Below are 12,717 nucleotides of genomic sequence, written 5' to 3'. Positions count from 1 at the left end.
TGGCCACCTCCGTGGTCACGGTCATCATCCTCTGGAACACCTAGGCAAATGCCTAGCTGCAAACTCCATTCTGGAGCTTCTCTTGCCTCTAGAAACCAGCCAAACTCCCCTGTGTTTCCAAATCCCTGCCTCACAGCCCTGGCAAACACCTTGTTTTCAACTCAGTCCTTCCGTGCAGTTTCAGACCAGACCTGGATGATGGCCTATGCCTCCCACAGTTGGTCCTTGCTCCTACACACCATCAGCTCCCTTCACTCCTCCTGTATGTGCTGCCTGCCTGGCTCCTCAGGATCCAAGTTCCTGGAATACTTTCTTGATTGACTCACTCCCAATAAAACCCTTTGCAGAAAGCATTGGCTCTTCCCAGCGTTATATTACAATACCAAAAATCTTGGATTGAGAGTCTTCTTGGAGAAGCTTCTCATTCCCACAGTAAAAAGGGTATTTTAATTCTATTAGACAACTTGTGAAAGCAGGGAGAGAGGAGTGAAGCGTTCAAAACCTATTACAAGGAATTATACTGAAACAGGGGTTAATCTCCTGAATCTAGTTATCCTGGAATTAAGCTATAGAAATTAATAATGTGCCAGGATCAGGCGTCTCTTACTTCAAGAGTGAAGCATTTTGTCACAGCTTGACATATGACTCATTCATCCTTAAGCACTTAGATGTTAACATATCCCAAATTACCATTAACTGTGTTGCAATCAAAGTGGATGGGCTCTTAATCATGCAAAGGAAAGAACACGAGGCCAAGGAAAGCACATTTGAAAATGGCATCTGCTTTACTTGGGAATAACACAAATGCCCCCGTATGAACTGGAAAATTCCCCTTCTAGCACTTGCCTTATGATGCTGCAAGTGTTCGTCTTTTGGCCCATCTCTCCCACTAGCTGTCTGGGAAATACACAGACTTCAAGGCGTTGCTGTCCATGGGAGCTGTGACATGATTGGCTGGACACCCCAGGTTCAGAAAAGCATAAAGATGAGAGCAAATTAATTAGAATTCACACAAAATCTTTTCTTTCGAGCAACCATTTATTTTCCCTTCTTTGCTTTATGCTACTGCCTTCTATCTTAAGCGCAAGAGATTAACGGTAGTGTTTACTAAATATTTCCTGGGTTCCTCCTCTCTGCTGCTCTTCCTCAAACTTCTTTGGCTCCCTCCATAGGGAGGTACAGATGCCCAAAGGGTGGCAAGGCTATCACTGTTCTTGAGCAGGGTTGCTGGTGGTGGTGGTGGCCCAAGATCCCACCCCAGTGTCTGCTGCCAGAGCATCTGGCCAGCAGAGCCCAAGCTAGTCGGGGCAGATGTCCCCAGCTGGAGGTTTCTTCACATTTTTTCCGACACATAGCTATTACTTGTTCTTTCCTTGCAGTCCCCTACCACTGGGACTTGGGAAAGAGTCCATGGGAAGCTGGGAGTATCGAGGCAGAAACTCCCCCACTAAACTCTAAATCGCTTCTTGCACTCAGGCCCATGGCTACCAACTCAACTTGTGTTCCTTAGGTCTCCTTTTCTCTGATCTGCATTTTTTTTTCACCCAGGAATGTGTTTGGTTTCTTAGTCTCTAAGGCCCTGTCAAGGCCCCCCACACCATCACTAGCATTCCAGGCATGTCCAAAGACTAGTGTATACACAATCTGGGCTCAAATCAGGAGCCCCTGATGTTCACCTAAATAAATCAGCATATCTGTTATAATTTCTGCAATTCCTCAACTCACAGCTTTCTAAAAAGTGGGTCTTTAGAAAGGATATGGTAAAGTAGTAACAATAACCAACATTTATTAAGTTGGCAGGCAGTCTCCTAAGGGTCTTAGATAAATAACCACATTTAATCCTACAGGAAATTTATGAAGTAGGAACTATAGATCCACAAACGCTTGGAGCCAAATATGTTTCAGAATTCGGAATTTTTCAGATTTTAAAAAGGAAATAATTATGCATGTACTGTATGGGGTATGGGGCAATGCCCTGTAATCAAACACATGAGCGTTTCTGCAGTGAAATCTATGAGTACTCACAGTAGGGAGCAGAAAGGAAATTAGGGATAGTCTCACATCAGTTCAGGTCAGGTTTTGCCACCGAATAACTCATGAAAAATCATTTGGTTTTCAAAGCTCTTTAGGTTTTAGTGCTATGGTTTTGTATTATGGCCCCCATTTTATAAACTCGGATACAGGAGATGAAATAAATGAAGAAAATGAAACACAGAGGTGAAGTGACAGCCACTGAGCTGTCTCCCAGGTACCCCAGCTAGAAAGTGACCGAGCCGGGGTTAGATACTGGACTCTGAGCCTCCGCTTCCCCGCCCTCCAAACTAGGACGAGACCTGCACAGGGTATGGGGCACCTGGATAGCTCAGTGGCTTAAGCCTCTGCCTTCAGCTCAGGTCATAGTCTCAGGGTCCTGGGATCTTCTACTCTTATGCCCTATCCCAAGATGGTCATCTCACCTGGAAACTCATTCTTGATTTTGCTAAGAAGCTCATTGACCCCGCTTTGTGGGGGGAGGGGGTTCTGAAATTATTTAAGATCAATTTGTAGCATTTTCGTTTTCCCGCCCATCTTCATGGTACATATTTTCCTGCTTATTTTCTTCACATTTTTTTCCCGACACATAGCTTTTTGTTTTATTTGAACAGGAGATATGCAATTTGTCTTTTTTGACACATGAATTAAGAAACTAGATCCCCTCTCAGTAAGAGAAAGCATAATATAATTACAGTGATTTTATCTTCTCCACAAGCAAAATCTGAGCACAAGATCTTAACACGCAAGGGATAATCACGTGGAGCCTTGAAACCATAACTCTCCCAGAAAATTTACAGATAAGGTTGTTGCATTTCTGTTCCATCTATAACAGAATCCTCCGAGAAGCACACTTGGGTGCTAATGACTCTCCTCTTGTTACAGGGCAAGCCTCTGAAAGGCTTTGCAAGGTAATCTGGAAAAATTTAGGAAAATCTTTAGAAAAATCTGCTGACAGGCCACTGGTCCCACCTGGGCTAGCTTGCATTTGATGGCTTGCCTCTGCAGCATAGCCCTTCACCTTGTCCATTCATCTGAATTACCACCTGTGGCTCTGGCACACACTTGTGTTCACTTCCTTTCTCTAAACCATTATAGGCAGTATTTCTCCATGTTTCCCACATTTTCTTTCAGCTCCATATTAACCTGACATTCACTTGTATTATCTCATCCTCCTCCCTCGCTCTCCTCCTCCTTCAGGTCCACTCTGGGATGTGAAGTCACAGACTTCATTTCAAGCCCATCCTTTCCCTCCTCCAATTTCTTTTTTTTTTTTTAAGATTTTATTTATTCATTTGTCAGAAAGAGTAAGAGAGAGAGAGAGAGAGCACAAGCAGGGGGAATTGCAGGCAGAGGGAGAAGCAGGTTCCCTGCTGAGCAGGGAGCCCGATGAGGGCCTCGATCCCAGGACTCTGGGATCATGACCTAAGCTGAAGGCAGACACTTAACAGACTGGGCCACTCAGGAGTCCATCCCTCCTCCAGGTTCTGCCCCTCCCTTCGATAACCTCTCCTATTTGATCATTCATTAGCACTGGTTCTTCTAAATGTCAGGGACAGGGTTTGGGGGTATGATAGGGAGATGTTGGAATCTGGCAACCTTGGGTTCTAATCTGACCACATTATTTGTTGGGTAAAAACTTGTACAAGAGGACTCACCCCACAAGTTTAAATTTCATTTGTGAAGTGGAACTAATGATGTAGATTAAATTATTTTTAAAATATGCATTAAAAATCATTTACGAGCTTACAGAAACTAGAAAGCCAAATGTGATGCACAAGAGAGCATCCATTTATCATGCAGACTGAGACTTACTGTGCAAAATCGACTTCTAGGTGGGAGGCTACAGACTTTCTAGTTCAGCCCCCTCATTTTTTAGGCAAGAAAAATGAAGTGATACGTGTGGGGTTGTCATACTTCAAGAAAGCCTGGGGTCAGAGCCTGGGCCTGTCAAAATGGCAGCTCAGATGAGTACTTGTCCATGGGACTCTTTTTCCAGGTGTGTTTCAGAGTCCCAAGAGTTTCCTTCTCTCCTGTTCCAGACACCATAGCCAGCTTGACCCCAGCTAGTGACCCACAGCAGTTTGGATGTTCCAGCTGCCTTTCTGCTCCTGGATCCTTACCCCTGGCCAATGGCCTCTGTGGGTGACTGCCATCTATCAGAGCTGCAAATGGCTCTCATTTCCCCCTTCCATCGTCTCATTCTGCCCTTGCCAGGTTATAGCTATCTTTTCAAACCTGATCCACCAGGGTCCCAGATAAGTGGGATCATGCATTATGAACCCACTTAGAATGAGCTAAGGAGAAAGTTACTGGTGTCTGTGACTTGCAAAACTACAGCTCCCCCACTATTCACCTTTGAATCCAAGCATTGTCTAGGCCTAGGAATTTCACTGGTGGGAAACTAGGGGCCTATAATCCAGTCCAAAAGACTTCCCAGCTATGGGGTAATAAAAAGAGCAAGGAAAGAACAATGGAATCAGACTTGGGTTTGAATCTGCATTCTACCTACTTCTACCTGGATAGACACTGAGCACGATAGTTTTGGCTTCTTTACCTCCATTTTCTTCATCTGGGAAATGGGAGTAATACCACTGACCACTCCAAGCATTTGGGAGGATAAGAATACCGTAAGTAACGTGCCTACCACAACGCAGGGCACACGGCACAAACTCAATTAATGGCAGCTCTGGTTAGGCCTTTATTGGAAATTTAGACAGGAGGCAGTCAGAAATAAAAGGCTGGGCCCTGGCTCTAGGCCTCTGTATCTCACCTGCTGTACATCTGCCAATCCTCATCTCTACCAAGCGGCACCCAAGATGGAGCCCCACACCTTAGCCACATCATGGGAATAGCAAGCAACTTCTCTGATGTGGCCTCAGGACTCCCATGAGGTTCCCTACCACGTTTCCTACATCTGCCCAAAGTGCCCGTGTGTCTCTCCCCATCCATAGTGACCTGATGGAACCGATATTTAACTACCATTTATTGACTGCTAATTACTATATGCCACCCACTGGGGTGGGGGCACAATGGGTAGGAGAACAAGACGTGCCTCCTGCTTCTCATGAGGTTACAGAGCAAGAGAGGAGAGGCCTTACTCCTGCCTCCATCATATGCATTTCCTGGCAGCCAGATCTACTTTTGAGTCTAGCCTATAGACCTGGGTTCAGTTTTTAGGCCAGCCTTGATAAAGGCAGATACACATCAACAGTCTTCAGCTGCCTTTCATCAGGGCTTGAATTTAACCCTCCTTTCCTAGACCTAAGGTCGGGTAGCCAGCCTATCTGTGGAACTCAAGTGTCCTTGGGAGTCCTTTACTCTTACCTGATCCAGGAGCCCAGTAGCCCCCAGGTGTATCCCTGTAGATATAGACACAGTAGTACTTGGGTGCTACGTGGCATGATGGCCCAGTCCTCTGGCCAAGTTTCCAAAACAGGGAAGAAATGCCTTACAGAGCAGGTGGGGCTGAGGCACTGCAGGTATTTCAAACCTTAGACAGAAAATATGTCTCTCCTGTGCTTTCCTACTTCAGGCCCCTCAGTCATTACTGCCTTCCTCAGCTCTTTCTGTTCAGGGCTGTCATAATCTCCCATTCTTTTTTTTTTTTTTAAGATTTTAATTTATTTATTTGACACGTCACAAGTAGGCAGAGAGGCAGGCAGAGAGAGAGAGGGGAAGCAGGCTCCCCACTGAGCAGAGAGCCCAGTGTGGGACTCGATCCCAGGACCCTGAGATCATGACCTGAGACGAAAGCAGAGGCTTAACCCACTGAGCCACCCAGGCGTCCCATAATCTTCCATTCTGAACAAAGTTTCTTTTGTATCCTAGGTCTGATCCTTCCCCCTTTCTGCAAGAAAAAAAATTTCCAAGCATCTTTCTGGAAATGTAACTAAGATATTTAACAGAACAATGCTCCAACTCACTCATTTGGTCCAATTGTGTTTTCTGTAGAGATGGCACCTAAGATATAATGTTGATACCATTGCCATTAAGATTGACGTTATCTGAGTTTACTAGTTTATGATAATGCATCACACAACTGATAACACAAAGACATTAAAAACGGTTCTGCTACCTTAATTTTGTGACTTATATTATCATGTAATAAAGGCATAAGGTAAAAAAGGTATAGAAAATTTGGTTTAGGGAAAATGAATTGGAAAGGCAGAGGGATTAAAAGGAGGAAATCTTATTAGGGGCTGTTGGAAAAATATAGACAATGGATGAGGAAGGCAGGAATTATGCTTTAAAATTTGGTATTTGCAGGGCGCCTGGGTGGCTCAGTGGGTTAAGCCTCTGCCTTCGGCTCAGGTCATGATCTCAGGCTCCTGGGATTGAGCCCCACATCAGGATCTCTGCTCAGCGGGGAGCCTGCTTCCTCCTCTCTCTCTGCCTGCCTCTCTGCCTACTTGTGATCGGTCTGTCAAATAAATAAATAAATAAATAAATAATAAATAAATAATACTTTTAAAAAAATTTGGTATTTGCAATTATCCCTAATGAACACATAACCAAATCACTAAATATTGTCACCTTTCCAAATATGCAGATTCCCTGGTCTTAAAAGAACTTAATTCTTACTTCCCCAGGCCTCACCCCTCTCATTAAGGCAAGTTATTTTATTACTGATCTCAGCAAACTGCTGCCAAACAGGTGCTTCTCCCTTAGTCTTGGCCCAACTTCCACCCCTGCCTGGCGCCCGGAAGGCATACCAGCACAGGGGCAAAGCAGGACACTCTGATGTGATCTCTCTGGCCACAGCCTCTCACCAGGGAGTGATCACCTGTCATGAGCACTATTCAAAACCAGGAATCAAGGTGTGGTCTGAGCTCCTTTAAGCTCAACAGTTTGGGGGCTCCTGATGAATCCCCAGAGAAGAGGCCAGAAGAAGAGGATGGAAGGGGGGTGGCCTTTGGAGGGGGGGAGTCCTCCTCTGCCTCATTGTCAGCCTTCTGCTTCCAGGTAAGATGGGGCAAGAACAGGGAAGACCAGAATGTGGTTCTCAAGGACATCTAGGAACTTCCCTGCAGCACTTGGAGGACATTCAGAATTCACATATTAAGTTTTTTCCCTAATATCTTTGTCTCGATGTGTGTGTGTGCGTGTGTGTGACGGAAAGACATTCTGTTGGTCAGGACACATAGCCTTCTCTATTCCTGTCCATACAGGAATCTGCTAAACTGTCCCACTTCACCACCTCACCAATTTTTCCCTCACTTCCAGTGTCCCTCCCAGAACACCCTCATCTCATTCTCCCTATCCTCTTCCCTTGGTATGGTATCTGTGAGAAGAGTAGCCACAGATTTTAAACACGCCATGAAAGAGTAAGTGTAGAACACTGAGGGAGGGTAGGAATCAACCTGAGGTAGGAGTAGATGCTTTGCTTCCATGAGGGAATATTTGTTCCTAGTCTGAATATGCCTTGAATATTATGGAAAAAGATGGAGTTGTAGAGGAGCAAGCAGAGCAAAAGATCACCCAGTGCTGGAAATGGGGAAAGATTCTGCCTAGGTACTACCAAGATGACCCCTGATCATAGCCAAGAGACAACATAACATATGCACAGGTCTCACTCTATATGATTGGCATCTGGTATAACCTCAGTGATATCACCTAATTATCCCAATGCTGGAAATAAGCCCCAAGATATCTGAAGTCACTAAATCTGAGAAGGGCAAAATAAATGCATAGCATAAATTGGTACACACCAATTCGGAGTGCCTACTACATGTTACCCATATCCACCTAGAAAGTACAATTGTTTACTTCCCTTATTTTCTTGATAAGTCAGTTCTTGTCTTCAGTAAATGGAAGTCCCTGAGAATGAGGAAGAGAAATCCACCATAGCAGATTTCTAAGTGACCTGGATGATAAGTTTTAAGGCAGTGCTGAGAGGTGCTCCTATGTAGACCCAAGAAGCCTGTGATGGGTGCACTTGAGGACTTGTTGAAGCAGGTGCCATTGTACCAAGGCCAAGTTTACATACAGATTTGGTCAGGTTTTGCATGATGGTGAAACAATAGGAATGAGTATAGAGCTCTGGTCAAGCTCACCACATCTACTTCCACCATTTGCCTACCAGGTCAGCCTGTCCTCTCTGGCCTGGCAGGAAGGGCTTTGGCCTTGGTGAATCTTGGCCCAGGAAGGAGGGCTCACCACCCTCCCAGTATGTCACCTGTTTTCTCTCTGCAGAGAGGCTTCAGCCCTGGCCATAGAGGCCCTCTCTCACAGGGTCTCTGCTCACTACAGGAAGAGGCGAAGCTGTCACCATCAATTGCTCTGGCTTTGACCAGTACGGGGTGGATCCTGCTGCCTTCCAAGCAGTGTTTGACAGAAAGGCCTTCCGTCCAGTCGTCAACAACAGCATCCCCACTCATGTCAACATCTCCTTCACCCTGTCTGCCATCCTGGAAGTGGTGAGACCTGGTCCCCACTTTCCATTTTTCTAATAGGGAATAAGGATCTTCTGTCCTGTCAACACAACATTGTTCTGATCCAGTGGTGAACAACAGATCCTCTAAATGGATTCTGCACAAATTAGAGGATTTTCCTATGGGATGGGGAGACATAAAGAAGAATGCTGTAGTGGTACTTTTTCAGGAAGGATTCCTTCTTGAGTCTGTCCTTTCTGGAATGTTCCAGGAAGAAGTGTCTATGTCATTTAAAACCTGAATTGCCCCTAGATACAAGGGAAGACAAGCAAGGAAGACAGTTGAGCACCTAGAAATATGTCTAACACAATAAATTAGTAAACATTGGTAAGAATACGAGGTAGGCATGGGCAGAGTATTTTTGTACTAATAATCCTGGATGGGAATTTCTTTACCAGAATGCACAGCTTCAGCTTCTGACATCATTCCTGTGGATGAATTTGGTAAGGCAGATGCAACTATCCCCTTCTCACTTCCATTTGTAGTATAAATTTGAGGAGCAATGTAGGGGTTTCCTAGTCCCAACCTCTACTAAATCTATAACCTTTCGTGGACCAAATCACTCCATCTAGAACTGGACTGGCCTTGGGCACATGCACTTCCCTGGGGGGGAGCTTACAAAGGTGGAAATGATGATCTAAGACAATGGCCAAATGGTTTGAAGGCCAATATGTTGGTGTGCTCCTGGGACCAAAGGGTTTTAGGATATACTTATGCTCTGCCTGGAAAAAAAAACAAGGCCATTACAGGGTACTTTACCAATAACACATGGCTAGGTAAAGGAGGGAGACAGGCTGTGGTCGTTAGGGCATGAGTGCTGGAAGAAGAAGAAAGGGAAGGGCAGAGGAGCTGACTGAATAAGCTCCACGTTGCTCATCTCTGTTTCCCACTGCCCTGGCTACAGATGTGGGACAATCCTTTAATCAGTTGGAACCCGGAAGAGTGCGTCAGCCTCAAAAGACTCACTGTCTCGGCTGAAAACCTGTGGATCCCAGACATCTTCATCTTGGAATCGTGCGTATGGGGGCTGGGGAAAGCAAGCATGAAGCCCGTCTGCAAAGAGCAGCCTCGGGTCAGTGCAAGGCACAGGAACATCAGAAGACTCAGACAGGGGCACAGCCTCAATTAAGTGACCGCCACAGAACACCATGAGGCGTACAAGGGACAAGATAGAGCGACAGGAGAGAAAGAGTCCAAAAGGGGAGCACAGTAGAGGAAGACATGGGAAGGGAGGGAAACAAAAGCCAATGAAGGCCCCACAGCACCCACTCCCTCCCTCTCACGAGCAGCATGGATGTGGATCGAGCACCACCAGGTCTCACCGCCTTTGTCAACAGTGAAGGTCGAATGAAGTACGACAGACCAGTGCGGGTGACCAGCATCTGTAACCTGGACATCTTCTACTTTCCTTTCGACCAACAGAACTGCACGCTCACCTTCAGTTCCTTCCTCTACACAGGTGGGCAAGACATGTTTTGCTAGTTATTCAAGATGCGGGGATGATATTTAAGTGATACAGGTATATGGTCAGGAAAGGTTTTAGATCAGTGTTTCTCAACCCTGGCTGCCCACTCGAGCTTTTTTAAAAATATTAATAATAACCATGCCTCACCCCAGAGATTCCAATGTAATTCTTCCAGGTGGGGCCCATGTGCTGATATTTTTACATGTTCTCAGGTGGTGCTAATGTGCAGGCAGGGTTAAGAATTACTGCTTTAACTCCTCAAAAAAGTTTATTAAAAAAAAAAAAAAAGAACTAGAGAGGGATGCCTGGCTCAGTTGGTTGAGAGTCTGACTTTGGCTCAGGTCATGATCTCAGGGTGCTGGGATCAAGACCCACATCAGGCTCTGTGCTTAGCGAGGAGTCTCTTTCCTCCCTCTCCCTCTGCTCTTCCCCCTCACCCTTCCTCATGTCCTCTCTCTCTCTAAGAAATAAGTAAAATTTCTTAAAAAGAAAGAGATAACTACAGGGGCACCCATCTGGCTCAGTCAGAAGTGCATGCAACTCTTGATCTCCAAGTTGGGAGTTTGAGCCGCATGGTGGGTGTAGTGATTACTAAAATAAATAAATAAATAAACTTAAAAAAAAAAAGAAGAACTACTGCTTGAGATCTTGGATGGCCCTTGTGCCAAATGAGGCCCATCTGACCCTGAGCTGCTGTAAAGCTCCTGCTCTACATTTTTTAGCTGAAGACTTTTAGTTTTGATATCTAACATGCTTAAACCAGTAAACACTGAATGCCACCAGGTTTCATGTGGTAGATTTAGATATATTAGTCATTCTTTTTTTAAAGATTTTTATTTATTTACTTGACAGAGAGAGAGAGAGATCACAAGTAGGCAGAGAAGCAGGCAGAGGGGGGCGGGAAGCAGGCCCCCTGGTGAGCAGAGAGCTCGATTCAGGGCTCGATCCCAGGACCCTGGGATCATGACTTGGGCTGAAAGCAGAGGCTTAACCCATTGAGCCACCCAGGTGCCCCTATATTAATCATTCTAATGGGCATGCATGTAATTATAAAAAGGTTGAGCTGTTCAAGTTTGATTCCACTAAAACAACATCATACAACTAGGGGATAGAGAAGGAAAATGGGAATGATTGCAAAAGTTCTTGACTCACATTTGAGTCATATCCAATATTCCCATAACAACTTTAACTCAGTCTTATTTCCAACTGAAAAAAAAAAATCAAGCTACAGCCTGCATACACATGAATTATTGTCCTATATTCCACTTTTGAGAAAACCTGGATGACTTATCTTAAACAGAGAGGAAATTTTGCTCAAGAATCCCAGTGGGAGAGGAATTTAATTTGGGGGGGCAGGAAACTGGGGAACACTTCTGGACTGAGCTGTCCCTGGCTTCCCTTACAGTGGACAGCATGCTTCTGGGCATGGACAAGGAAGTGTGGGAGATAACAGATACATCTCGTAACCTCATCCAGACCCAGGGAGAGTGGGAGCTCCTGGGCATCAACAAGGCCACCCCAAAGATGTTGGTCGGCAGCAACCTATATGACCAGATCACGTTCTATGTAAGTTCAAGGGTCCCCTGTTTGACCTCTGATCCCAGTTCCTCCGTGATTTTCTTCTTGATCTAAGGCACTTTGGGATGTAAAAAGAATTTCCAGGGGGTTAAGCACCTGCTCCCCACTCCACCCTCTATCCTAACTACCCTGAGGAAAGATCACCACAGCCTCCCCCTTCCTCACCTCTCTTTCTCCCGTCCTCCACGCTGCAGAGAGGAGGTGCAGCTGGGCACTTACAAGCTCTACTGTTAAGAATGGAGCAGCCACCTCTATGTTGGTCCAAAGGGCCCTATTTGCCCCTGAAAGTCTACAGTTGCTGTGTTCCCAGCAGGTTGGACATATTTACCACTGAAAATTAGACAACAAAGCAGGGCACTTCTATAGGGCACAATTAGATGCGTGTGTTACCTAAAGCCATCATCCCACAGCCAGCCTAACAGCACATCAGCAAGGATTACAGTCAAATATACAAGAGCCCTCTGGGCCCCTGGGTGGCTCAGTGGGTTAAGCCTCTGCCTTCAGCTCAGGTCATGACCCCAGGGTCCTGGAATCAAGCCCCACATTGGGCTCCCTGCTCAGTGGAGATCCTGCTTCTCCCCTCTCCCTCTGCTGCTCCCCCACTTGTCTGTGCTCTCTCTCTCTGTCAAATAAACAAAATCTTAAAAAAAAAAAGAAAAAAAAAATATATATATGCTCTCTGACATCAGTACATTTGCCACATTCTCCACAATCTCTCCTCCCCCCAGGTGGCCATCAGGCGCAGGCCCAGCCTCTACGTCATAAACCTCCTGGTGCCCAGTGGCTTTCTGGTTGTTATCGACGCCCTCAGCTTCTATCTGCCGGCAGAAAGCGAGAATCGTGCCCCATTCAAGATGACACTTCTGCTGGGCTACAACGTCTTCCTGCTCATGATGAATGACTTACTCCCAGCGACTGGCACCCCCCTCATCAGTATGGTCCTTCCCACTTTCCAGGAAAGCAAAGGCAGCAGGGCATAGGGAGGGGAACCAGGAACCGGCTGCCTCTCCACTTAAGGAGGGAAGGGGTTGCAAGGAAAGACTGGATTTGGAGAAAGTCTTAAGAAAAGTGTAGAGATGAATCTGCCCTCATTTACTTATAATCTGTTTTTCCCTCAGGTGTGTACTTTGCCCTGTGTCTGTCCCTGATGGTGGTCAGCCTCCTGGAGACCATCTTCATCACCCACCTGCTGCATCTGGCCACCACCCA

The 12,717-nt window shown here is 45.8% G+C and overlaps 1 protein-coding gene across 1 annotated transcript; it reads left to right on the top strand.

Annotated features, from left to right (window-relative positions):
• Positions 1 to 6,928: 6,928 nt before the first annotated feature.
• LOC116863490 (5-hydroxytryptamine receptor 3C-like) lies at positions 6,929 to 12,713 on the top strand (the record flags this gene model as incomplete). Its single annotated transcript, XM_032850935.1, is given in 9 exon segments — positions 6,929 to 6,952; positions 6,954 to 6,996; positions 8,284 to 8,450; positions 8,864 to 8,908; positions 9,370 to 9,479; positions 9,755 to 9,924; positions 11,336 to 11,496; positions 12,237 to 12,441; positions 12,627 to 12,713. Coding segments are annotated over 9 exon segments (1,012 nt in total), but the record flags the coding sequence as incomplete, so codon positions are not given.
• Positions 12,714 to 12,717: the final 4 nt, after the last annotated feature.

This window comes from Lontra canadensis, unplaced genomic scaffold (genome assembly GCF_010015895.1).
Source record: "Lontra canadensis isolate GAN:19392208 unplaced genomic scaffold, GSC_riverotter_1.0 scaffold1347, whole genome shotgun sequence".
NCBI lineage: Eukaryota > Metazoa > Chordata > Mammalia > Carnivora > Mustelidae > Lontra > Lontra canadensis.
The sequence above is the reverse complement of the archived record's forward strand: the minus strand, read 5'-3'. Positions and strand labels throughout refer to the sequence as shown.